This window comes from Mobula birostris, chromosome 11 (genome assembly GCF_030028105.1).
Source record: "Mobula birostris isolate sMobBir1 chromosome 11, sMobBir1.hap1, whole genome shotgun sequence".
Taxonomy (NCBI): Eukaryota; Metazoa; Chordata; class Chondrichthyes; order Myliobatiformes; family Myliobatidae; genus Mobula; species Mobula birostris.
Window position 1 is genome coordinate 43,783,316 of NC_092380.1, and position 27,821 is coordinate 43,811,136.

At 47.7% G+C, this 27,821-nt stretch overlaps 1 protein-coding gene across 1 annotated transcript in view; it reads left to right on the forward strand.

Annotated features, from left to right (window-relative positions):
• Positions 1 to 22,141, forward strand: part of LOC140204668 (uncharacterized) — a 133,649-nt gene extending 111,508 nt beyond the window's left edge. The window contains exon 3 of the mRNA XM_072271362.1: positions 21,773 to 22,141. Within this exon, the coding sequence (XP_072127463.1) occupies positions 21,773 to 22,141 (369 nt within the window). The remainder of the gene's footprint in view (positions 1 to 21,772) is intronic.
• Positions 22,142 to 27,821: the final 5,680 nt, after the last annotated feature.

The following is a 27,821-nucleotide window of genomic DNA, read 5'->3' on the forward strand; positions in this document are numbered from 1 at the left end:
CCGGCAGTAGAGAGGGATACACCACTCTGTACACAGAGATTCACCAGTCAGTACACAGGGATTTACCAGTCATTACACTGGGATACATCAGTCATTACAGAGGGATTCACCATTCTGTGCACAGGGATATACATCAGTCACTACACAGGGATACATAAGTCTGTACAGCGGGATACATCAGTCAGTACACAGGGACACATTAGTTATTACACAGGGATACACCAGTCAGTACACAGCGATACATCAGTCATTAAACAGGGATACACCAGCCTGTACACAGGGATACAGCCGTCAGTACACAGGGATTTCCCAGTCATTACACAGGGATACACCAGTCAGTACAGACGGATACATCAATTATTTCACAGGGATACATCAGTCTGTACCAGGGAATCACCAGTCTGTACACATGGATTCACCAGTCTGTACACAGGGATACAGCATTCAGTACACAGGGATTCATCAGTCATTGCACAGGGATTCACCAGTCTGTACACGTGGATTCACCAGTCTGTACACAGGGATACAACAGTCAGGACACAGGGATTCACCAGTCAGTACACATGTTTACACCAGTCGTTACACAGCGATACATCAGTCAGTACACAGGGATACACCACTCTGTACACAGAGATTCTCCAGTCAGTCCAATGGGATTCACCAGTCATTACACTGGGATACATCAGTCTGTACACAGGTATACATCAGTCAGTACACAGGGATACACCAGTCAGTACACAGGAGAACACCAGTCAGTACACAGCGATACATCAGTCATTAAACAGGGATACACCAGCCTGTACACAGGGATACAGCCGTCAGTACACAGGGATTTCCCAGTCATTACACAGGGATACACCAGTCAGTACACACGGATACATCAATTATTTCACAGGGATACATCAGTCTGTACCAGGGAATCACCAGTCATTACACAGGGATACACCAGGTTGTACACAAGAATTCACCAGTCTGTACACAGGGATACAACAGTCAGTACACAGGGATTCACCAGTCATTACACAGGGATACACCAGTCAGATCACAGGGATGCACCAGTGATTACACAGGGTTGCGTCAGTCATTACAACAGGGATACACCAGTCTGTACACAGGGATTCACCAGTCTGTACAGCGGGATACATCAGTCATTATACAGGGATACACCAGTTTGCACACAGGGACACACTAGTCAGTACACAGGGATACACCAGTTATTACACAGGGATACACCAGCAATTACACGGGGATACATCAGTCTCTGCACTGGGATACACAGTTTGTACATAGGGATTCACCATTCTGTGCACAGGGATACACCAGTCAGCTCACAGGGATTCACCATTCTGTGCACAGGGATACATCAGTCATTACACAGGGATACATCAGTCATTACACAGGGATACACCAGTCTGTACACAGGGATACAGCAGTCAGTACACAGGAATTTCCCAGTCATTACACAAGTATACATCAGTCATTACACAGGGATACATCAGTCCGTACACAGAGATACACCAGTCAGTACACAGAGATTCACCAGTCAGTTCACAGGGATACATCAGTCATTACACAGGGATTCACCATTCTGTACACAAGGATACACCAGTCAGTACATACATTTACACCAGTCATTACACAGCGATACGTCAGTCAGTGCACAGGGATACACCACTCTGTACACAGGGATTCTCCAGTCAGTACACAGGGATACACCAGTCATTACAGAGGGATTCACCATTCTGTGCACAGGGATACATCAGTCACTACACAGGGATACATAAGTCTGTTCACAGGGATACATAAGTCTGTTCACAGGGATACACCAGTCAGTATACAGGGATACATCAGTCTGTACACAGGTATACATCAGTCAGTACACAGGGATACACCAGTCAGTACACAGGAGAACACCAGTCAGTACACAGCGATACATCAGTCATTAAACAGGGATACACCAGCCTGTACACAGGGATACAGCAGTCAGTACACAGGGATTTCCCAGTCATTACACAGGGATACACCAGTCAGTACACACGGATACATCAATTATTTCACAGGGATACATCAGTCTGTACCAGGGAATCACCAGTCATTACACAGGGATACACCAGGTTGTACACAAGAATTCACCAGTCTGTACACAGGGATACAACAGTCAGTACACAGGGATTCACCAGTCATTACACAGGGATAAACCAGTCAGCTCACAGGGATGCACCAGTGATTACACAGGGTTGCGTCAGTCATTACAACAGGGATACACCAGTCTGTACACAGGGATTCACCAGTCTGTACAGCGGGATACATCAGTCATTATACAGGGATACACCAGTTTGCACACAGGGACACACTAGTCAGTACACAGGGATACACCAGTTATTACACAGGGATACACCAGCAATTACACGGGGATACATCAGTCTCTGCACTGGGATACACAGTTTGTACATAGGGATTCACCATTCTGTACACAGGGAAACACCAGTCAGCTCACAGGGATGCACCAGTCATTACACAGGGTTGCATCAGTCATTACAACAAGGATACACCAGTCTGTACGCAGGATACACCAGTCTGTACCCAGTTTACATCAATCTGTACACAGGCATACACCAGTCAGTGTACAGGGATACATCAGTCTGTACACAGGGATACACCAGTCAGTACACTGGGAGACACCAGTCATTACACAGGGATACATCAGTCTGTATACAGGGATTCACCAGTCAGTACACAGGGTTACATCAGTCATTACACAGGGATACACCAGTCAGTACGCAGGGATACATCAGTGATTACACAGGGATACATCAGTCAGTAAACAGGGATACATCAGTCATTACACAGGGATACATCAGTAATTACACAGGCATACACAGTCTGTACACAGGGATTCACCAGTCTGTAAACAGATATACACCAATCAGTTCACAGGGATACACCAGTCAGTATACAGGGATTCACCAGTCAGTACACAGGTTTACATCAGTCAGTACACAGGGATACATCAGTTGGTTCACAGGGACACACCAGTCATTACACAGATTTACATCAGTCAGTACACAGGGATACATCAATCTGTACATAGGGATGCCTCAGTCATTACACAGGGATTCACCAGTAAATACACAGGGATTCACCAGTCATTACACAGGGATACACCAGTCAGCGCACAGGGATACACCAGTCAGTACAAAGGGATTATCCAGTCATTACACAGGAATACACCAGTCATTACACGGGAATACACCAGTTAGTACGCAGGGATTCACCAATCAGTACACAGGGATACATCAGTCATTACACAGGGATACATCAGTCTGTACTCAGGGATACATCAGTTATTACTCAGGGATATGTCAGTCAGTGTACAGGAATTTCCCAGTCATTACACAAGTATACATCAGTCATTACACAGGGATACATCATTCTGTACACAGGGATTCACCAGTCAGTTCACAGGGATACATCAGTCAGTACACAGGGACACATTAGTTATTACACAGGGATACACCAGTCAGTACACAGCGATACATCAGTCATTAAACAGGGATACACCAGCCTGTACACAGGGATACAGCCGTCAGTACACAGGGATTTCCCAGTGATTACACAGGGATAAACCAGTCAGTACAGACGGATACATCAATTATTTCACAGGGATACATCAGTCTGTACCAGGGAATCACCAGTCTGTACACATGGATTCACCAGTCTGTACACAGGGATACAGCATTCAGTACACAGGGATTCATCAGTCATTGCACAGGGATTCACCAGTCTGTACACGTGGATTCACCAGTCTGTACACAGGGATACAACAGTCAGGACACAGGGATTCACCAGTCAGTACACATGTTTACACCAGTCGTTACACAGCGATACATCAGTCAGTACACAGGGATACACCACTCTGTACACAGAGATTCTCCAGTCAGTCCACAGGGATTCACCAGTCATTACACTGGGATACATCAGTCATTACAGAGGGATTCACCATTCTGTGCACAGGGATATACATCAGTCACTACACAGGGATACATAAGTCTGTTCACAGGGATACATCAGTCAGTACACAGGGATACACCAGTCAGTACACAGGGATACATCAGTCTGTACACAGGTATACATCAGTCAGTACACAGGGATACACCAGTCAGTACACAGGAGAACACCAGTCAGTACACAGCGATACATCAGTCATTAAACAGGGATACACCAGCCTGTACACAGGGATACAGCCGTCAGTACACAGGGATTTCCCAGTCATTACACAGGGATACACCAGTCAGTACACACGGATACATCAATTATTTCACAGGGATACATCAGTCTGTACCAGGGAATCACCAGTCATTACACAGGGATACACCAGGTTGTACACAAGAATTCACCAGTCTGTACACAGGGATACAACAGTCAGTACACAGGGATTCACCAGTCATTACACAGGGATACACCAGTCAGATCACAGGGATGCACCAGTGATTACACAGGGTTGCGTCAGTCATTACAACAGGGATACACCAGTCTGTACACAGGGATTCACCAGTCTGTACAGCGGGATACATCAGTCATTATACAGGGATACACCAGTTTGCACACAGGGACACACTAGTCAGTACACAGGGATACACCAGTTATTACACAGGGATACACCAGCAATTACACGGGGATACATCAGTCTCTGCACTGGGATACACAGTTTGTACATAGGGATTCACCATTCTGTGCACAGGGATACACCAGTCAGCTCACAGGGATTCACCATTCTGTGCACAGGGATACATCAGTCATTACACAGGGATACATCAGTCATTACACAGGGATACACCAGTCTGTACACAGGGATACAGCAGTCAGTACACAGGAATTTCCCAGTCATTACACAAGTATACATCAGTCATTACACAGGGATACATCAGTCCGTACACAGAGATACACCAGTCAGTACACAGAGATTCACCAGTCAGTTCACAGGGATACATCAGTCATTACACAGGGATTCACCATTCTGTACACAAGGATACACCAGTCAGTACATACATTTACACCAGTCATTACACAGCGATACGTCAGTCAGTGCACAGGGATACACCACTCTGTACACAGGGATTCTCCAGTCAGTACACAGGGATACACCAGTCATTACAGAGGGATTCACCATTCTGTGCACAGGGATACATCAGTCACTACACAGGGATACATAAGTCTGTTCACAGGGATACATCAGTCAGTACACAGGGATACACCAGTCAGTATACAGGGATACATCAGTCTGTACACAGGTATACATCAGTCAGTACACAGGGATACACTAGTCAGTACACAGGAGAACACCAGTCAGTACACAGCGATACATCAGTCATTAAACAGGGATACACCAGCCTGTACACAGGGATACAGCCGTCAGTACACAGGGATTTCCCAGTCATTACACAGGGATACACCAGTCAGTACACACGGATACATCAATTATTTCACAGGGATACATCAGTCTGTACCAGGGAATCACCAGTCATTACACAGGGATACACCAGGTTGTACACAAGAATTCACCAGTCTGTACACAGGGATACAACAGTCAGTACACAGGGATTCACCAGTCATTACACAGGGATACACCAGTCAGATCACAGGGATGCACCAGTGATTACACAGGGTTGCGTCAGTCATTACAACAGGGATACACCAGTCTGTACACAGGGATTCACCAGTCTGTACAGCGGGATACATCAGTCATTATACAGGGATACACCAGTTTGCACACAGGGACACACTAGTCAGTACACAGGGATACACCAGTTATTACACAGGGATACACCAGCAATTACACGGGGATACATCAGTCTCTGCACTGGGATACACAGTTTGTACATAGGGATTCACCATTCTGTGCACAGGGATACACCAGTCAGCTCACAGGGATTCACCATTCTGTGCACAGGGATACATCAGTCATTACACAGGGATACATCAGTCATTACACAGGGATACACCAGTCTGTACACAGGGATACAGCAGTCAGTACACAGGAATTTCCCAGTCATTACACAAGTATACATCAGTCATTACACAGGGATACATCAGTCCGTACACAGAGATACACCAGTCAGTACACAGAGATTCACCAGTCAGTTCACAGGGATACATCAGTCATTACACAGGGATTCACCATTCTGTACACAAGGATACACCAGTCAGTACATACATTTACACCAGTCATTACACAGCGATACGTCAGTCAGTGCACAGGGATACACCACTCTGTACACAGGGATTCTCCAGTCAGTACACAGGGATACACCAGTCATTACAGAGGGATTCACCATTCTGTGCACAGGGATACATCAGTCACTACACAGGGATACATAAGTCTGTTCACAGGGATACATCAGTCAGTACACAGGGATACACCAGTCAGTATACAGGGATACATCAGTCTGTACACAGGTATACATCAGTCAGTACACAGGGATACACTAGTCAGTACACAGGAGAACACCAGTCAGTACACAGCGATACATCAGTCATTAAACAGGGATACACCAGCCTGTACACAGGGATACAGCCGTCAGTACACAGGGATTTCCCAGTCATTACACAGGGATACACCAGTCAGTACACACGGATACATCAATTATTTCACAGGGATACATCAGTCTGTACCAGGGAATCACCAGTCATTACACAGGGATACACCAGGTTGTACACAAGAATTCACCAGTCTGTACACAGGGATACAACAGTCAGTACACAGGGATGCACCAGTGATTACACAGGGTTGCGTCAGTCATTACAACAGGGATACACCAGTCTGTACACAGGGATTCACCAGTCTGTACAGCGGGATACATCAGTCATTATACAGGGATACACCAGTTTGCACACAGGGACACACTAGTCAGTACACAGGGATACACCAGTTATTACACAGGGATACACCAGCAATTACACGGGGATACATCAGTCTCTGCACTGGGATACACAGTTTGTACATAGGGATTCACCATTCTGTACACAGGGAAACACCAGTCAGCTCACAGGGATGCACCAGTCATTACACAGGGTTGCATCAGTCATTACAACAAGGATACACCAGTCTGTACGCAGGATACACCAGTCTGTACCCAGTTTACATCAATCTGTACACAGGCATACACCAGTCAGTGTACAGGGATACATCAGTCTGTACACAGGGATGCACCAGTCAGTACACTGGGAGACACCAGTCATTACACAGGGATACATCAGTCTGTATACAGGGATTCACCAGTCAGTACACAGGGTTACATCAGTCATTACACAGGGATACACCAGTCAGTACGCAGGGATACATCAGTTATTACACAGGGATACATCAGTCAGTAAACAGGGATACATCAGTCATTACACAGGGATACATCAGTAATTACACAGGCATACACAGTCTGTACACAGGGATTCACCAGTCTGTAAACAGATATACACCAATCAGTTCACAGGGATACACCAGTCAGTATACAGGGATTCACCAGTCAGTACACAGGTTTACATCAGTCAGTACACAGGGATACATCAGTTGGTTCACAGGGACACACCAGTCATTACACAGATTTACATCAGTCAGTACACAGGGATACATCAATCTGTACATAGGGATGCCTCAGTCATTACACAGGGATTCACCAGTAAATACACAGGGATTCACCAGTCATTACACAGGGATACACCAGTCAGTGCACAGGGATACACCAGTCAGTACAAAGGGATTATCCAGTCATTACACAGGAATACACCAGTCATTACACGGGAATACACCAGTTAGTACGCAGGGATTCACCAATCAGTACACAGGGATACATCAGTCATTACACAGGGATATGTCAGTCAGTGTACAGGAATTTCCCAGTCATTACACAAGTATACATCAGTCATTACACAGGGATACATCATTCTGTACACAGGGATTCACCAGTCAGTTCACAGGGATACACCAGCCTGTACACAGGGATACAGCCGTCAGTACACAGGGATTTCCCAGTGATTACACAGGGATAAACCAGTCAGTACAGACGGATACATCAATTATTTCACAGGGATACATCAGTCTGTACCAGGGAATCACCAGTCTGTACACATGGATTCACCAGTCTGTACACAGGGATACAGCATTCAGTACACAGGGATTCATCAGTCATTGCACAGGGATTCACCAGTCTGTACACGTGGATTCACCAGTCTGTACACAGGGATACAACAGTCAGGACACAGGGATTCACCAGTCAGTACACATGTTTACACCAGTCGTTACACAGCGATACATCAGTCAGTACACAGGGATACACCACTCTGTACACAGAGATTCTCCAGTCAGTCCACAGGGATTCACCAGTCATTACACTGGGATACATCAGTCATTACAGAGGGATTCACCATTCTGTGCACAGGGATATACATCAGTCACTACACAGGGATACATAAGTCTGTTCACAGGGATACATCAGTCAGTACACAGGGATACACCAGTCAGTACACAGGGATACATCAGTCTGTACACAGGTATACATCAGTCAGTACACAGGGATACACCAGTCAGTACACAGGAGAACACCAGTCAGTACACAGCGATACATCAGTCATTAAACAGGGATACACCAGCCTGTACACAGGGATACAGCCGTCAGTACACAGGGATTTCCCAGTCATTACACAGGGATACACCAGTCAGTACACACGGATACATCAATTATTTCACAGGGATACATCAGTCTGTACCAGGGAATCACCAGTCATTACACAGGGATACACCAGGTTGTACACAAGAATTCACCAGTCTGTACACAGGGATACAACAGTCAGTACACAGGGATTCACCAGTCATTACACAGGGATACACCAGTCAGATCACAGGGATGCACCAGTGATTACACAGGGTTGCGTCAGTCATTACAACAGGGATACACCAGTCTGTACACAGGGATTCACCAGTCTGTACAGCGGGATACATCAGTCATTATACAGGGATACACCAGTTTGCACACAGGGACACACTAGTCAGTACACAGTGATACACCAGTTATTACACAGGGATACACCAGCAATTACACGGTGATACATCAGTCTCTGCACTGGGATACACAGTTTGTACATAGGGATTCACCATTCTGTGCACAGGGATACACCAGTCAGCTCACAGGGATTCACCATTCTGTGCACAGGGATACATCAGTCATTACACAGGGATACATCAGTCATTACACAGGGATACACCAGTCTGTACACAGGGATACAGCAGTCAGTACACAGGAATTTCCCAGTCATTACACAAGTATACATCAGTCATTACACAGGGATACATCAGTCCGTACACAGAGATACACCAGTCAGTACACAGAGATTCACCAGTCAGTTCACAGGGATACATCAGTCATTACACAGGGATTCACCATTCTGTACACAAGGATACACCAGTCAGTACATACATTTACACCAGTCATTACACAGTGATACGTCAGTCAGTGCACAGGGATACACCACTCTGTACACAGGGATTCTCCAGTCAGTACACAGGGATACACCAGTCAATACACAGGGATACATCAGTCATTACAGAGGGATTCACCATTCTGTGCACAGGGATACATCAGTCAGTACACAGGGATACACCAGTCAGTACACAGGAGAACACCAGTCAGTACACAGCGATACATCAGTCATTAAACAGGGATACACCAGCCTGTACACAGGGATACAGCCGTCAGTACACAGGGATTTCCCAGTCATTACACAGGGATACACCAGTCAGTACACACGGATACATCAATTATTTCACAGGGATACATCAGTCTGTACCAGGGAATCACCAGTCATTACACAGGGATACACCAGTCTGTACACAAGAATTCACCAGTCAGTACACAGCGATACATTAGTTATTACACAGGGACTACATCAGTCGGTACACATGGATACACCAGCAATTACACGGGGATACATCAGTCTCTGCACTGGGATACACAGTCTGTACATAGGAATTCACCAGTCTGTACACAGGGATACACCAGTCAGCTCACAGGGATGCACCAGTCATTACACAGGGCTGCATCAGTCATTACGACAAGGATACACCAGTCTGTACACAGGGGTTCACCAGTCTGTACGCAGGGATACATCAGTCAGTACACAGGGATACACCAGTTATTACACATGGATACAGCAGTCTGTACACCGGGATACCTCAGTCATTACACAGGGATACAGCAGTCAGTACACACGGATTCATCAGTCATTACTCAGGGATTCACCAGTCTGTACACATGGATTCCCCAGTCTGTACACAGGGATACAACAGTCAGTACACAGGGATTCACCAGTCATTACACAGGGATTCACCAGTCAGTACACAGGGATGCATCAGTCATTACACAGGGTTGAATCAGTCAGTACACAGGGATACACCAGTCTGTACACAGGGATTCACCAGTCTGTACACTGAGGTACATCAGTCAGTACGCAGGGATACATGAGTCATTATACAGGTTTACATCAGTCAGTACAGGGCTACACCATTCATTACACAGGGATACATCAGTCTGTACACAGGGATTCACGAGTCTGTACAGCAGGATACATCAGACATTGTACAGGGATACACCAATCTGCACACAGGGACACACCAGTCAGTGCACAGGGAAACACCAGTTATTACACAGGGATACAGCAGCAATTACATGGGGATACATCAGTCTCTGCACTGGGATACACAGTCTGTACACAGGGATTTACCAGTCAGTACACAGAGATACATCAGTCAGTACACAGGGATACATCGGTCAGTACACAGGGATACATCAATCTGTGCATAGGAATACATCAGTCATTGCACAGGGATTCACCAGTAAATACACAGAGATTCACCAGTCAGTACACAGGGCTACACCAGTCAGTACACAGGGATTCACAAGTCAGTACGCAGGGATTCACCAGTCTGTACACAGATATACAAGAGTCAGTTCACGGGGATACACCAGTCTGTACACAGATATACAAGAGTCAGTTCACAGGGATACATCAGTCTGTATACAGGGATACACCACTCAGTACACAGGGATGCAGAAGTCAGTTCTCAGGGATACATCATTTTGTTCACAGGGATATATCAGTCAGTTTACAGGGATACATCAGTCGGTACACAGAGATACACCAGTCATTACACAGGGATACAGCAGTCAGTACAGAGGGATACACCAGTCAGTACACAGGGATTCACCAGTCAGTACACAGGGATGCATCAGTCATTACACAGGGATACATCAATCAGTGTACAGGGATACATCAGTCAGTACACAGAGATACACCAGTCATTACACAGGGATACAGCAGTCTGTACACATGGATAAATTAGTCATTACACAGGGATGCATCAGTCTTTACACAAGGATTCACAAGTCATTACAACAGGGATCCATCAGTCTGTACACAGGGATTCACCAGTCTGAACAGCGCGATACATCAGTCATTATACAGGGATAAACCAGTCTGCACTCAGGGACACACCAGTCAGTACACAGGGATACACCAGTTATTACACAGGGATACATCAGTCTCTGCACTGGGATACACAGTCTCTACATAGGGATTCACCAGTCTGTACACAGAGATACACCAGTCAGCTCACAGGGATGCACCAGTCATTACACAGGGTTGCATCAGTCATTACAACAGGGATACACCAGTCTGTACACAGGGGTTGACCAGTCTGTATGCAGAGATACATCAGTCAGTACACAGGGATACACCAGTTATTACACAGGGATACATCAGTCTCTGCACTGGGATACACAGTCTGTACATAGGGATTCACCAGCCTGTACACAGAGATACACCAGTCAGCTCACAGGGATGCACCAGTCATTACAGAGGGTTGCATCAGTCATTACAACAGGGATACAGCAGTCTGTACGCAGGGATACATCAGCCAGTACACAGGGATACATCAGTCATTGCAAAGGGATACAGCAGTCAGTACACAGGGATTCACCACTCATTACACAGGGATTCACCAGTCTGTACACAGGGATACAACAGTCAGTACACAGGGATTCACCAGTCATTGCACAGGGATTCACCAGTCTGTACACATGGATTCACCAGTCTGTACACAGGGATACACCAGTCTGTACACAGGAGTAGACCAGTCAGTACACAGCAATACATCAGAAATTAAACAGGGATACACCAGCCTGTACACAGGGATACAGCTGTCAGTACACAGGGATTTCCCAGTCATTACACAGGGATACACCAGTCAGTACACACGGATACATCAATTATTTCACAGGGATACATCAGTCTGTACCAGGGAATCACCAGTCATTACACAGGGATACACCAGTCTGTACACAAGAATTCACCAGTCAGTACACAGGGATACATTAGCTATTACACAGGGACTACATCAGTCGGTACACAGGGATACACCAGTCATTACACAGGGATACATCAGTCTCTGCAGTGGGATACACCAATGAGTACACAGGGATACACCAGTCATTACACAGGGATACATCCGTCTGTACACAGGGATTCACCAGTCTGTACAGCAGGATACATCAGTCATTATACAGGAATACACCAGTCTGCACACAGGGACACACCAGTTATTACACAGGGATACACCAGCAATTACACAGGGATGCATCAGTCTCTGCACTGGGATACACAGTCTGTACACAGGGATTTACCAGTAAATACACAGGGATTCACCAGTCATTACACAGGAATACACCAGTCATTACACAGGGATACACCAGTCAGTACGCAGGGATTCACCAGTCTGTACACAGATATACAAGAGTTAGTTCACAGGGATACATCAGTCTGTATACAGGGATACACCAGTCAGTACACAGGGATGCACAAGTCAGTTCTCAGGGATACATCATTTAGTTCACAGGGATACATCAGTCAGTGTACAGGTATACATCAGTCAGTACACAGGGATACATCAGTCATTACACAGGGATACATCAATCAGTGTACAGGGATACATCAGTCAGTACACAGAGATACACCAGTCATTACACAGGGATACAGCAGTCTGTACACATGGATAAATCAGTCATTACACAGGGATGCACCAGTCTTTACACAAGGATTCACAAGTCATTACACAGGGATCCATCAGTCATTATACAGGGACACATCAGTCATTACACAGGGATACATCAGTCGGTACACAGAGATACACCAGTCATTACACAGGGATACAGCAGTCAGTACACAGGGATACACCAGTCAGTACACAGGGATACACCAGTCAGTACACAGAGATTCACCAGTCAGTACACAGGGATGCATCAGTCATTAAACAGGTTGAATCAGTCATTACACAGGGATACACCAGTCTGTACACAAGGATTCACCAGTCAGTACACAGGGACACATTAGTTATTACACAGGGACTACATCAGTCGGTACACAGGGATACATCAGTCTGTACACAGGTATACACCAGTCAGTATACAGGGATACACCAGTCATTACACGGGGATTCATCATTCTATACACAGGGATTCACTAGTCAGTTCACAGGGATACATCAGTCATTACTCAGGGATACACCAGTCATTACACAGGGATACACCAGTCTGCACATAGGGTTACATCAGTCATTACACAGGGATTCACCATTCTGTACACAAGGATTCACCAGTCAGTACACACGTTTACACCAGTCATTACACAGCGATACATCAGTCAGTACACAGGGATACACCACTCTGTACACAGGGATTCACCAGTCAGTACACAGGGATACACCAGTCAATACACAGGGATACATCAGTCATTACAGAGGGATTCACCATTCTGTGCACAGGGATACATCAGTCTGTACACAGGGATACATCAATTATTACACAGGGATACAACAGTCAGTACACAGGGATACACCAGTCAGTACACAGGAGTACACCAGTCAGTACACAGCGATATATCAGTCACTAAACAGGGATACACCAGTCTGTACACAGGGATACAGCCGTCAGTACACAGGGATTTCCCAGTCATTACACAGGGATACATCAGTCATTACACAGGGATACACCAGTCAGTACACACAGATACATCAATTATTACACAGGGATACACCAGTCTGTACACAAGGATTCACCAGTCAGTACACAGGGATACATTAGTTATTACACAGGGACTACATCAGTCGGTACACAGGGATACACCAATCAGTACACAGGGGTACAGCAGTGAGTGTACAAGGATACATCAGTCAGTACACAGGGATAAGTCAATCATTACACAGGGATACATCAGTCATTACACAGGGATACATCAGTTATTACACAGTGATACATCAGTAAATACACGGGATACGTCAGTCTCTGCACTGGGATACACAGTCTGTACATAGGGATTCACCAGTCTGTACACAGAGATACACCAGTCAGCTCACAGGGATGCACCAGTCATTACACAGGGTTGCATCAGTCATTACAACAGGGATACACCAGTCTGTACACAGGGGTTCACCAGTCTGTACGCAGGGATACATCAGTCAGTACACAGGGATACACCAGTTATTACACATGGATACAGCAGTCTCTACACCGGGATACATCAGTCATTGCACAGGGATACTGCAGTCAGTACACAGGGATTCACCAGTCATTACACAGGGATTCACCAGTCTGTACACAGGGATACAGCAGTCAGTACACAGGGATTCACCAGTCATTACACAGGGATTCACCAGTCTGTACACATGGATTCACCAGTCTGTACACAGGGATACAACAGTCAGTACACAGGGATTCACCAGTCATTACACAGGGATTCACCAGTCTGTACACATGGATTCGCCAGTCTGTACACAGGGATACAACGGTCAGTACACAGGGATTCACCAGTCTGTACACAAGGATTCACCAGTCAGTGCACATGTTTACACCAGTCATTACACAGCGATACGTCAGTCAGTTCACAGGGATACACCACTCTGTACACAGGGATTCACCAGTCAGTACACAGGGATTCAACAGTCATTACATAGGGATACACCAGTCAATACACAGGGATACATCAGTCATTACAGAGGGATTCACCATTCTGTGCACAGGGATACATCAGTCACTACACAGGGATACATCAGTCTGTACACAGGGATACATCAGTCAGTACACAGGGATACACCAGTCAGTACACAGGAGTACACCAGTCAGTACACAGCGATACATCAGTCATTAAACAGGGATACACCAGTCTGTACACAAGGATTCACCAGTCAGTGCACATGTTTACACCAGTCATTACACAGCGATACGTCAGTCAGTTCACAGGGATACACCACTCTGTACACAGGGATTCACCAGTCAGTACACAGGGATTCACCAGTCATTACATAGGGATACACCAGTCAATACACAGGGATACATCAGTCATTACAGAGGGATTCACCATTCTGTGCACAGGGATACATCAGTCACTACACAGGGATACATCAGTCTGTACACAGGGATACATCAGTCAGTACACAGGGATACACCAGTCAGTACACAGGAGTACACCAGTCAGTACACAGCGATACATCAGTCATTAAACAGGGATACACCAGTCTGTACACAGGGATACAGCTGTCAGTACACAGGGATTTCCCAGTCATTACACAGGGATACATCAGTCATTATACAGGGATACACCAGTCTGTACACAAGAATTCACCAGTCAGTACACAGGGATACATTAGTTATTACACAGGGACTACATCAGTCGGTACACAGGGATACACCAGTCATTACACAGGGATACATCAGTCATTATACAGGGATTCACCAGTCTGTACAGCGGGATACATCAGTCATTATACAGGGACACACCAGTCAGTACACAGGAATACACCAGTTATTACACAGGGATACACCAGCAATTACACGGGGATACGTCAGTCTCTGCACTGGGATACACAGTCTGTACATAGGGATTCACCAGTCTGTACACAGGGATACACCAGTCAGCTCACAGGGATGCACCAGTTATTACACATGGATACAGCAGTCTGTACACCGGGATACATCAGTCATTACACAGGGATACACCATTCTGTACACAAGGATTCACCAGTCAGTACACACGTTTACACCAGTCATTACACAGCGATACATCAGTCAGTACACAGGGATACACCACTCTGTACACAGGGATTCACCAGTCAGTACACAGGGATACACCAGTCAATACACAGGGATACATCAGTCATTACAGAGGGATTCACCATTCTGTGCACAGGGATACATCAGTCTGTACACAGGGATACATCAATTATTACACAGGGATACAACAGTCAGTACACAGGGATACACCAGTCAGTACACAGGAGTACACCAGTCAGTACACAGCGATATATCAGTCACTAAACAGGGATACACCAGTCTGTACACAGGGATACAGCCGTCAGTACACAGGGATTTCCCAGTCATTACACAGGGATACATCAGTCATTACACAGGGATACACCAGTCAGTACACACAGATACATCAATTATTACACAGGGATACACCAGTCTGTACACAAGGATTCACCAGTCAGTACACAGGGATACATTAGTTATTACACAGGGACTACATCAGTCGGTACACAGGGATACACCAATCAGTACACAGGGGTACAGCAGTGAGTGTACAAGGATACATCAGTCAGTACACAGGGATAAGTCAATCATTACACAGGGATACATCAGTCATTACACAGGGATACATCAGTTATTACACAGTGATACATCAGTAAATACACGGGATACGTCAGTCTCTGCACTGGGATACACAGTCTGTACATAGGGATTCACCAGTCTGTACACAGAGATACACCAGTCAGCTCACAGGGATGCACCAGTCATTACACAGGGTTGCATCAGTCATTACAACAGGGATACACCAGTCTGTACACAGGGGTTCACCAGTCTGTACGCAGGGATACATCAGTCAGTACACAGGGATACACCAGTTATTACACATGGATACAGCAGTCTCTACACCGGGATACATCAGTCATTGCACAGGGATACTGCAGTCAGTACACAGGGATTCACCAGTCATTACACAGGGATTCACCAGTCTGTACACAGGGATACAGCAGTCAGTACACAGGGATTCACCAGTCATTACACAGGGATTCACCAGTCTGTACACATGGATTCACCAGTCTGTACACAGGGATACAACAGTCAGTACACAGGGATTCACCAGTCATTACACAGGGATTCACCAGTCTGTACACATGGATTCACCAGTCTGTACACAGGGATACAACGGTCAGTACACAGGGATTCACCAGTCTGTACACAAGGATTCACCAGTCAGTGCACATGTTTACACCAGTCATTACACAGCGATACGTCAGTCAGTTCACAGGGATACACCACTCTGTACACAGGGATTCACCAGTCAGTACACAGGGATTCAACAGTCATTACATAGGGATACACCAGTCAATACACAGGGATACATCAGTCATTACAGAGGGATTCACCATTCTGTGCACAGGGATACATCAGTCACTACACAGGGATACATCAGTCTGTACACAGGGATACATCAGTCAGTACACAGGGATACACCAGTCAGTACACAGGAGTACACCAGTCAGTACACAGCGATACATCAGTCATTAAACAGGGATACACCAGTCTGTACACAAGGATTCACCAGTCAGTGCACATGTTTACACCAGTCATTACACAGCGATACGTCAGTCAGTTCACAGGGATACACCACTCTGTACACAGGGATTCACCAGTCAGTACACAGGGATTCACCAGTCATTACATAGGGATACACCAGTCAATACACAGGGATACATCAGTCATTACAGAGGGATTCACCATTCTGTGCACAGGGATACATCAGTCACTACACAGGGATACATCAGTCTGTACACAGGGATACATCAGTCAGTACACAGGGATACACCAGTCAGTACACAGGAGTACACCAGTCATTACACAGGGATACATCAGTCATTATACAGGGATACACCAGTCTGTACACAGGGATACAGCTGTCAGTACACAGGGATTTCCCAGTCATTACACAGGGATACATCAGTCATTATACAGGGATACACCAGTCTGTACACAAGAATTCACCAGTCAGTACACAGGGATACATTAGTTATTACACAGGGACTACATCAGTCGGTACACAGGGATACACCAGTCATTACACAGGGATACATCAGTCATTATACAGGGATTCACCAGTCTGTACAGCGGGATACATCAGTCATTATACAGGGACACACCAGTCAGTACACAGGAATACACCAGTTATTACACAGGGATACACCAGCAATTACACGGGGATACGTCAGTCTCTGCACTGGGATACACAGTCTGTACATAGGGATTCACCAGTCTGTACACAGGGATACACCAGTCAGCTCACAGGGATGCACCAGTTATTACACATGGATACAGCAGTCTGTACACCGGGATACATCAGTCATTACACAGGGATACAGCAGTCAGTACACAGGGATTCACCAGTCATGACACAGGGATACACCAGTCTGTACACAGGGGTTCACCAGTCTGTACACAGGGATACATCAGTCAGTACACAGGGATTCACCAGTCTGTACACAAGAATTCACCAGTCTGTACACAGGGATACATCAGTCTGTACCCGGGTTTACACCAGTCTGTACCCAGGGATACATCAATCTGTACACAGGGATACACCAACCTGTATGCAGGATACACCATTCTGTACACAGGTTTTCATCAGTCTGTACACAGGGATACACCAGTCAGTGCACAGGGATATATCATTCATTACACAGGGATACATCAGTGGGTTCACAGGGATACACCAATCTGTATGCAGGATACACCATTCTGTACACAGGTTTTCATCAGTCTATACACAGGGATACATCAGTCTGTTTTACAGTGATACACCAGTCTGTACACAGGGACACACCAGTCAGAACACTGGGATACACTGGTCAGTACTAGTCTGTATTTACAGTACTCCAGCACCTGTTGATTGTTTGAGGAAATGGATGAGAGATGTGGAGAACACTCATTGTGTAGCCATTGGTATTATCAGCAAACCATTGTCATGGCAGAAGCACTCAGCACATGACAGTGTTGTTATTCCAGGTGCTCCAACTCCTCCCAAATCTCAATTATATGAGGCTTCGTAGGACAATTGGCTGCTGTAACTTTGTCCTGGTGTGTGGGTTCGTGATGGAATCCGAGGAGGGTTGGTGGGAATGTGGGTGCATAGGTTGTAGGACAGAATAGTTGGGAATGGGATTGTTCTGTGACCAGGCCTACACTCTGTGTAATCTGGTCAATAGTGTGTGCAAGTTATTGTGATGGTGTACCGGGCAGTAACACTCATCTGCTAATTCCCCCAAACCTGTCCAGCACTCATCTGCTAATTCCCCCAAACCTACACAGCTCAAGTCAGGAGTGTGAGGGAACTCTCCCCACATGTATGGTGGGGTGCGAGGGAACTCTCCCCAGGTGTATGGTCGGTGTGGGGGAACTCTCCCCAGGTGTATGGTGGGGTGCGAGGGAACTCTCCCCAGGTGTATGGTCGGTGTGGGGGAACTCTCCCCACATGTATGGTGGGGTGCGAGGGAACTCTCCCCAGGTGTATGGTCGGTGTGGGGGAACTCTCCCCAGGTGTATGGTGGGGTGCGAGGGAACTCTCCCCAGGTGTATGGTCGGTGTGGGGGAACTCTCCCCACATGTATGGTGGGGTGCGAGGGAACTCTCCCCAGGTGTATGGTCGGTGTGGGGGAACTCTCCCCAGGTGTATGGTCGGTGCGAGGGAACTCTCCCCACATGTATGGTGGGGTGCGAGGGAACTCTCCCCAGGTGTATGGTCGGTGTGGGGGAACTCTCCCCAGGTGTATGGTCGGTGTGGGGGAACTCTCCCCAGGTGTATGGTCGGTGCGAGGGAACTCTCCCCACATGTATGGTGGGGTGCGAGGGAACTCTCCCCAGGTGTATGGTCGGTGTGGGGGAACTCTCCCCAGGTGTATGGTGGGGTGCGAGGGAACTCTCCCCAGGTGTATGGTGGGTGTGGGGGAACTCTCCCCAGGTGTATGGTCAGTGTGGGGGAACTCTCCCCAGGTGTATGGTCGGTGTGGGGGAACTCTCCCCAGGTGTATGATGGGGTGCGAGGGAACTCTCCCCAGGTGTATGGTGGGTGTGGGGGAACTCTCCCCAGGTGTATGGTCGGTGTGGGGGAACTCTCCCCAGGTGTATGGTCGGTGTGGGGGAACTCTCCCCAGGTGTATGGTCGGTGTGGGGGAACTCTCCCCAGGTGTATGGTCGGTGTGAGGGAACTCTCCCCAGGTGTATGGTGGGGTGCGAGGGAACTCTCCCCACATGTATGGTGGGGTGCGAGGGAACTCTCCCCAGGTGTATGGTCGGTGTGGGGGAACTCTCCCCACGTGTATGGTGGGGTGCGAGGGAACTCTCCCCAGGTGTATGGTCGGTGTGGGGGAACTCTCCCCAGGTGTATGGTGGGGTGCGAGGGAACTCTCCCCAGGTGTATGGTCGGTGTGGGGGAACTCTCCCCAGGTGTATGGTCGGTGTGGGGGAACTCTCCCCAAGTGTATGGTCGGTGTGGGGGAACTCTCCCCAGGTGTATGGTCGGTGTGGGGGAACTCTCCCCAGGTGTATGGTGGGTGTGGGGGAACTCTCCCCAGGTGTATGGTGGGTGTGGGGGAACTCTCCCCAGGTGTATGGTCGGTGTGGGGGAACTCTCCCCAGGTGTATGGTGGGTGTGGGGGAACTCTCCCCAGGTGTATGGTGGGTGTGGGGGAACTCTCCCCAGGTGTATGGTCGGTGTGGGGGAACTCTCCCCAGGTGTATGGTCGGTGTGGGGGAACTCTCCCCAGGTGTATGGTGGGTGTGGGGGAACTCTCCCCAGGTGTATGGTCGGTGCGGGGGAACTCTCCCCAGGTGTATGGTCGGTGCGGGGGAACTCTCCCCAGGTGTATGGTCGGTGCGGGGGAACTCTCCCCAGGTGTATGGTCGGTGCGGGGGAACTCTCCCCAGGTGTATGGTGGGTGTGGGGGAACTCTCCCCAGGTGTATGGTGGGTGTGGGGGAACTCTCCCCAGGTGTATGGTGGGTGTGGGGGAACTCTCCCCAGGTGTATGGTGGGTGTGGGGGAACTCTCCCCAGGTGTATGGTGGGTGTGGGGGAACTCTCCCCAGGTGTATGGTGGGGTGCTGCATTCAGGAGTTTGAACACCACAGAGGACACGGTAGCCCTTCACCCACTCCAGCGCCCACACACCGTCACGGGATCCACTGCTCCGACTCACCGAGACAGCATCTTCCAAACCCACCACTCTACCAGCTGAAAAGGACGAGAGCAGAGAAGCACGGGGAATACCCTCGCCTCGAAGTTGCCCTCCAAACCACATTCCTTTCTGACTTGGGTCAAAATCCTCGAACTCTTTCCCTAACACCACCACCCGCGCCACAAGGAATGCGACGGTTCGAGGAGCTAGCTCGCCTTCTCAGGGGCAGCTGGTGATGGACAATTCCATGCCCGCAACCCTCGAGTGAAAGTGAAAAGGCGTCGTATATCGACGGCACACAGAGACAGCGTTAAAATAAGCAGAGGCTATGTTGCTCTTTGTGCATCGCAAGCAGACTTGCGAGGATCTGTGTTTACAGTGAGCCCACGCTCGGATCTGAGAGGTGGCAGCCACGGAGTAGGCGTTCTCCTGGTTTGGGGTGTTATCAGGTAATTCCTGGGACTGTGTCAGCCAGCTCGTTCCCAGGTTCTGGAATGAACCACGGCCCCGGTGGGATGGTGTTCGGTCACTGGCTGCGCGCTGATTCCGTCCCACCCACCGCTCTTCGCCGGCTGCCTGCGCCCCGCCCCGTCCCTACCGCATTCATCCCGAGTAGCGAGCGCTCCTTCCACCTGCAGCAGCGCGCTCTTCCAGCCAGGACCCGGGAACTCAGCCCCTTTCTCCCCCAGCTCGGCAGGACACTGCTGACCACTGAGGTAAGAGGGAAGCGGCCGCTGGCGCTCCGAGGAGTCTCTGGGGTCTGTCTCCATACCCGGGAAATAGGTGACAGACAATTCCCAACATCGCCGCCGCTGTAGCCCGGGGCTTCCCCTCTATGACTGGATTCGGAGAACAGGGCACTTTCAGTTGCAGGTTGGAGAGGTGCGCCCGTATGTCCGAGCTCATTTTGGGATGGAGCCAGGGGTGTGGTGTGGGTGGACCTACTCCCTCTGTAAACCCAGAGACGTATACCCCATCCCGACCTGTAGACAGTGAATCTCCATCATCGGGGCGTAACGACCACCCCAGCCGGCTGGATGGTGTCACAAAATGGTGCTGTCGATGTGTGTAGAAGTGGATGAAAGCCTGCTCTCTGCCCCATCACTCCCCACTCTCTCCCTCCCCGCTCCCCCACATCCCCACCTTTCCCAGCCGGTCTCTCTGTGTCTCTGTGGCCCCGTCCGTCTGACCCACAACAGCTTGCAGGCACAAATCAGTCCTTGGCAGGGGAAAGACGGGCACAAAGTGATGGGAATGTAAAGGGGAGACGATCTTCATTCTTTCCGTCTCTGCTTCTGTTAAACAGTCCTCTCCTCGCAATTTCCTCTCTCTCACCCCCTCCCCTTTGGAAAGCACCCCTCTCCGTTCACCGTGCTCTGTGTCGAAGTTAAGGATCAATCCGAACCCGCTGGTTACTGCCTGGCCGGCCGCAGGTATCAGTCTGTTGCTGGTTGTGACAGTTGGCCTTTTGTGTAAAGCAGCAGGCAGACGAAGAGCAAAGAGATGGAGGGCTCTTTCATCACAAGATGCAAGCGGGCGCCGGCGTACTTCTCTCTGCTGGGTTCTTTGTGTTCCGAATATCTGCGTGTCGTTCCCCTTCCACCGGTTGTTGTAGAACACCTTCTGGCGACAGTCTGAAACACCTGGTCCACTTGTACTGGGCGTCCGCCCCTGCCCCGACCCCCCAATCTCTGCCCCGACCCCCCAACCTCTGTCCCCGACCCCAACCCCTCAATGTAGATAGGTGGATCATCACCCCCTCATTGATCCAGCCCTACCCTCATGTCTCCCTGCCCTGGCTAGTGTCTTGCCGCCCCCCACCCCACCAACCCAAGGATAGTCAGAGTATACTAGACCAGCAGAGCAGAGCAGAGCAGGGCACATCTGACCTCGAAGGCACAGTATTCAGGGGGGTTACAGACGAGAAGGAGGCACGGAACCAATAGGGAGCATTAGTCAGGGAGAGGCGACCAGACCAGGGGAGAGCACCGACTAGAAGGAAGCAGTTGGCGGATGCACCAGGCACGTTCAGCACACCGGGCCAGCAGAGCGGGACATAAACGAGAGAGGAGAGTACAACAGGGCCAAGTAGCCGACACTGGTAGGATATATCAGCGGCATTGGTGGGTGCAAATCAGTGGCTGTCAGAAGGTTAAAGTCAGATTGAATAAATGTGTATTGATGATTCAGAAATGGTGATAGAATAACTGGATTTTTTCCCATGGGTGGAAGTGTCAGGAATTGGAAGAGACAGGAAGGGATTATGCAAAAGTCAGTGTAGATCGTCCGTACCGGTTAACTGTGCATGTCAGACATGCAGCTGGAGAACATTTACACAGGCACCATGCACAAGTCCGTGGTTGTGTCTGGAAGGGTGGGAGAGCAACTGAGCTGTGAAGATCTGTTCAAAGAGTTAGTCTGACCTAATGAATGGATCACTCTGTGGTGGCCAGAGTGTTGAGGATTAGCAGAACGAAAGGGGATAAATTGCAATTTGTACTGCAACTTCATCGTTCTTGCAGGCACAGAGACGGCAGATGCTGGAATCTGGACCAACAAACAATCTTCTGGAGGAGCTCAGTGGGTTGAATAGCATTTACTTTTTATCTGTCTATCTGGCTACCCAGACCATCCACCTATCTACATTATCTGTTGAAACGTTGTCCATTTCCCCGCTGTGATGCTGAGCGGCTGTTCCTCAGATGTCTCGTGTGTTGCCTCATCGTACATTGTGGTGCATGCGACCGTTGGAGTCTGTATGCAGCAATGATCAGCCAGTGTTCCTCAGCGAGGTGATGCAGAAAAGGGCAGAAATGCCTAGCAGGTCTGGCAGCATCTGAGGAGTTAAAGTTGCAGGTTGCATTTTCTGTTTTTGTGTTGGATTTCCAGCGTCTGTGCTGTTTCCATTTTGCACGCGAAGATAGATGTCCCAGTTTGATATTTGAATGATATTTTATCAGTGTAACTGCTGGCGTGAACACACGGAAGCTGCTGCTCTTTCTCAGTGTGAGAGGAGAAGGGAGCTCCAGTCTAACGTGCCAGCTGAAAGGCATCCACTTCTTAAAAGACAACCCTGACTGGCGACAGTCTCTAGAGAGGGGCGTGCAGATCACAATCAGTGTCACATTATTGTTGTGGGAGCAAATTAGCTGGCAGATCTTCTACCACTGACTAGACCTCCAGCAGTCCTCATTGGCTGGAAAGCGCATTCGGATGAAAGGTGCCGCAGTTTTTGCCTTCCATTCCTCAGAGGAGCAAATAGACCGTGAAACAATGTGGCACAGGAACAGAATCAGCTCACAATATCATCCTTGATACCAATCTAAGCTAATCCCATCTCCCATTTGCCTGCACATAGTCCATATCCCTCCACTTCCGCTTGTCGTGAGCCTGTCTAAATGCCTCCTAAATATTGCAATCATACCTGCTTGACCACTTCCCCTGGCAGTGTACACCACGCACCTACCACTCCTGAACAGAGCAGCACTCCCCACAAATCTGTAAACTTTCCCCTGCTGACTTTAAAGCTACACCTTCTACCGTTTGACATTTCTACTCTGGGAAAAAGACCCTGACGACGCTATCTTTGCCTTGTCATTTTATTTACTTCTATCAAGTCTCCCCTCAGCCTTCAACAGTCCAGGGAGAACAATCCTCATTTGTCAAATCTCTCTTTGTAGCTAACACTCTCTAATCCAGGCTACACAGAACAGTACAGCACTGGTCAGGCCATTTTGTCCACAACGATGTGCCGATTTTGATGCAAAATGTTCTGTGTACCATCCATACCTCTCCATTCCCTTCATATTTATGTATCAGGATAAAAGCCTCTTAAACTCCACTGAACTGCCTGATTCCACCACTATCCCTGGTAACCTTTTCCAAGTACCTACATAGAAAAAACCTTGTCTCTCATGTTGCCTTTAAATTCCCCTCTCTAACCTGAAAGACACGTCCTCTGATGTTTGATACTTCTACCTCTGAGGAACAGATTCTGACAATATACCCTCTCTATGCCTCTCATAACTTTATAAACCTCCATCAGGTCACCCGTCAGCCCCTGACAACCAAAGTTTGTACAGCCTTTCCTTATAGCTCAAACCCTCTAATCTAGGCACCATCCTGGTGAACCTCCTCCGCACACTCCCCACAGTCTCCACACCCTCCAGAACTGTACGCAATACTCCAAGTACAGTCAGACTAAAGTCTTACATAGCTGCCGTATGCCTTTATTACAATTACACTCAACACTCCTACCAGTGAAAACACCTTATTTCCTACCTTAACCACTTGTGTAGCTGCTCTCAAGATTTTCTGTACCTCCGTGTTATTAAGGGCTCTGCCATTAACCAAGCTCCCAACAAGCAGCACCTCACACTTGCCTGTGTTAAACTCCATGTGCCACTTCCCTGCCCTTACCTGTAACTGATTTACATCCATTGTATTCGTTGATAGTCACTTAGATTGTCCACAACTCCACCAGGCTTGGTGTCATACTTGCTCCTCCACCGATCTACAGCTTCATCCAAATCATCGATCTATATCACAAGCAACAGAGGTCCACCCAAAACTGGAAGATTTGTGCTCAGTGTTGAACAGAGTTCGGTAATGAAATGGTCTAGCGTTTACGCACGCAAAGTTTGTCTTGGTAAGAACACACAGAATATGCATCCCAGCACCAATCCTTGTGGGACACCACTGGTCAGAGACTTTCTGCCAGAATAACAACCTTCCACCCCTTCTCTCTGTTTCCTGAGGAGAACCTGTGACTTGTCTGACAGTAACTGCTTCCAATCGACACCCTCAGCACCTGTCTTACCTTCTCATAAATTGACCTCCCCCGATACAGTACCTCTCCACAAGATCCAATTTTATCCTTACTCATAACTGTATTTAAACTTGATAAGCTGTGGTCACTATTCGAAAAGTGTTCATCCACTATTGTGTCTGGCTGGCTAGCTTATTTTCCAAAACCAAATCCAGTATGTTTTCTCTTCTCGTTGGACTCTCCACGTACTATTTCAACAACCCCTCTTGGATGCGCTGAAGAAATCCCATCCCATCTCAAGTTCCAATCACAGACCATAGAACATAGAAGAGTACAGGAACAGGCCATTCGGCCCACAGTGTTGTGCCAGACCAACTAAAAAGCAAATCAAAAACACCCAAACACTAATCCCTCCCACCTACACCATGTCCATATCCCTCCACCTTCATGTGCTTATCCAAACCTTTCTTAAAAGCCCCCAATGTATTTGCCTCTACTTTCACACCGGGCAACACATTCCAGGCCCCACCACTCTGAGTAAAAAACTTCCTCCTCACATCCCCTTTGAATCTATTCCCTCTCACCTTCAATGCATGTCCTCTGGTATTAGACATTTCAGCCCTGAGAAACAAATTCTCTGTCTACTCTATCTATGCCCCTCATAATCTTGTAAACCTCTATCAGATCTCCCCCCAGCCTCTGATGCTTCAGAGAAAACAACCCAAGTTTATCCAGTCTCTCATGATAGCACATGCTCTCTAAACCAGGCAGCATCCTGGTAAGCCTCTTCTGCACCCTTTCCAAAGCCTCAATATCCTTCCTATAGTGAGGTGACCAGAACTGTATGCAATACTCCAGATGTCGCCGAACCAGAGTCTTATAAAGTTGCAACATAACCTTTTGACTTTTGAACTCAGTGCCTTGACTAATAAAAGCAAATATTCCATAAGCCTTCTGAGCCACCTTATCAACCTGTGTAGTCACTTTCATGGAGCTATGAACTTGGATCCCAAGGTCTCTCTGCTCAGCAACACTGTTAAGGATCTTGCTCTTAACAATGTACTGTCTCCTTGCATTTGCCCTACCAAGGTGCAACACCTCACATTTATCTGGGTTAAACTCCATCTGCCTTTTCTCTGCCTATATCTGCAACTGACCGATATCACGCTGTATTCTTTGCCAGTCTTATACACTATCTACAACTCCACCAATTTTGGTATCATCTGCAAACTTACTAACCCACCATCTACATTTTCATCCAGGTCATTTATATACATTACAGACAGCAGAGGTCCCAGCACAGATCCCTGTGGAACAATACTAATTACAGAACTCCAGCTCAAATAAGTCCTCCAACCACTACCCTCTGGCTTCTATGCGTAAGCCAGTTCTGAATCCAAACAGCTAATTCGCCACAGACCCCATGCATCTTAATCTTTGGATTAGCCTCCCATGAGGGACTTTATCAAATGTCTTACTAAAATCCATGTAGACAACATCCACTACCCTACCTTTACCAATCTGTCTTATCAACTTGTCAAAAAACTCAAACAAGTTGGTAAGACACGACCTGCCCCACACAAAGCCGTAATGGGTCTCCCTAATTGGCCACAGGTTTCCAATGACTCATATATCCTAGCCCTAGTAATTTTCCACAGCAATTTCCCTACAACTGACAGGAGACTCACTGGTCTAAATTTCCCAGGATTTTCCCTTGTTCCCTTCTTAAA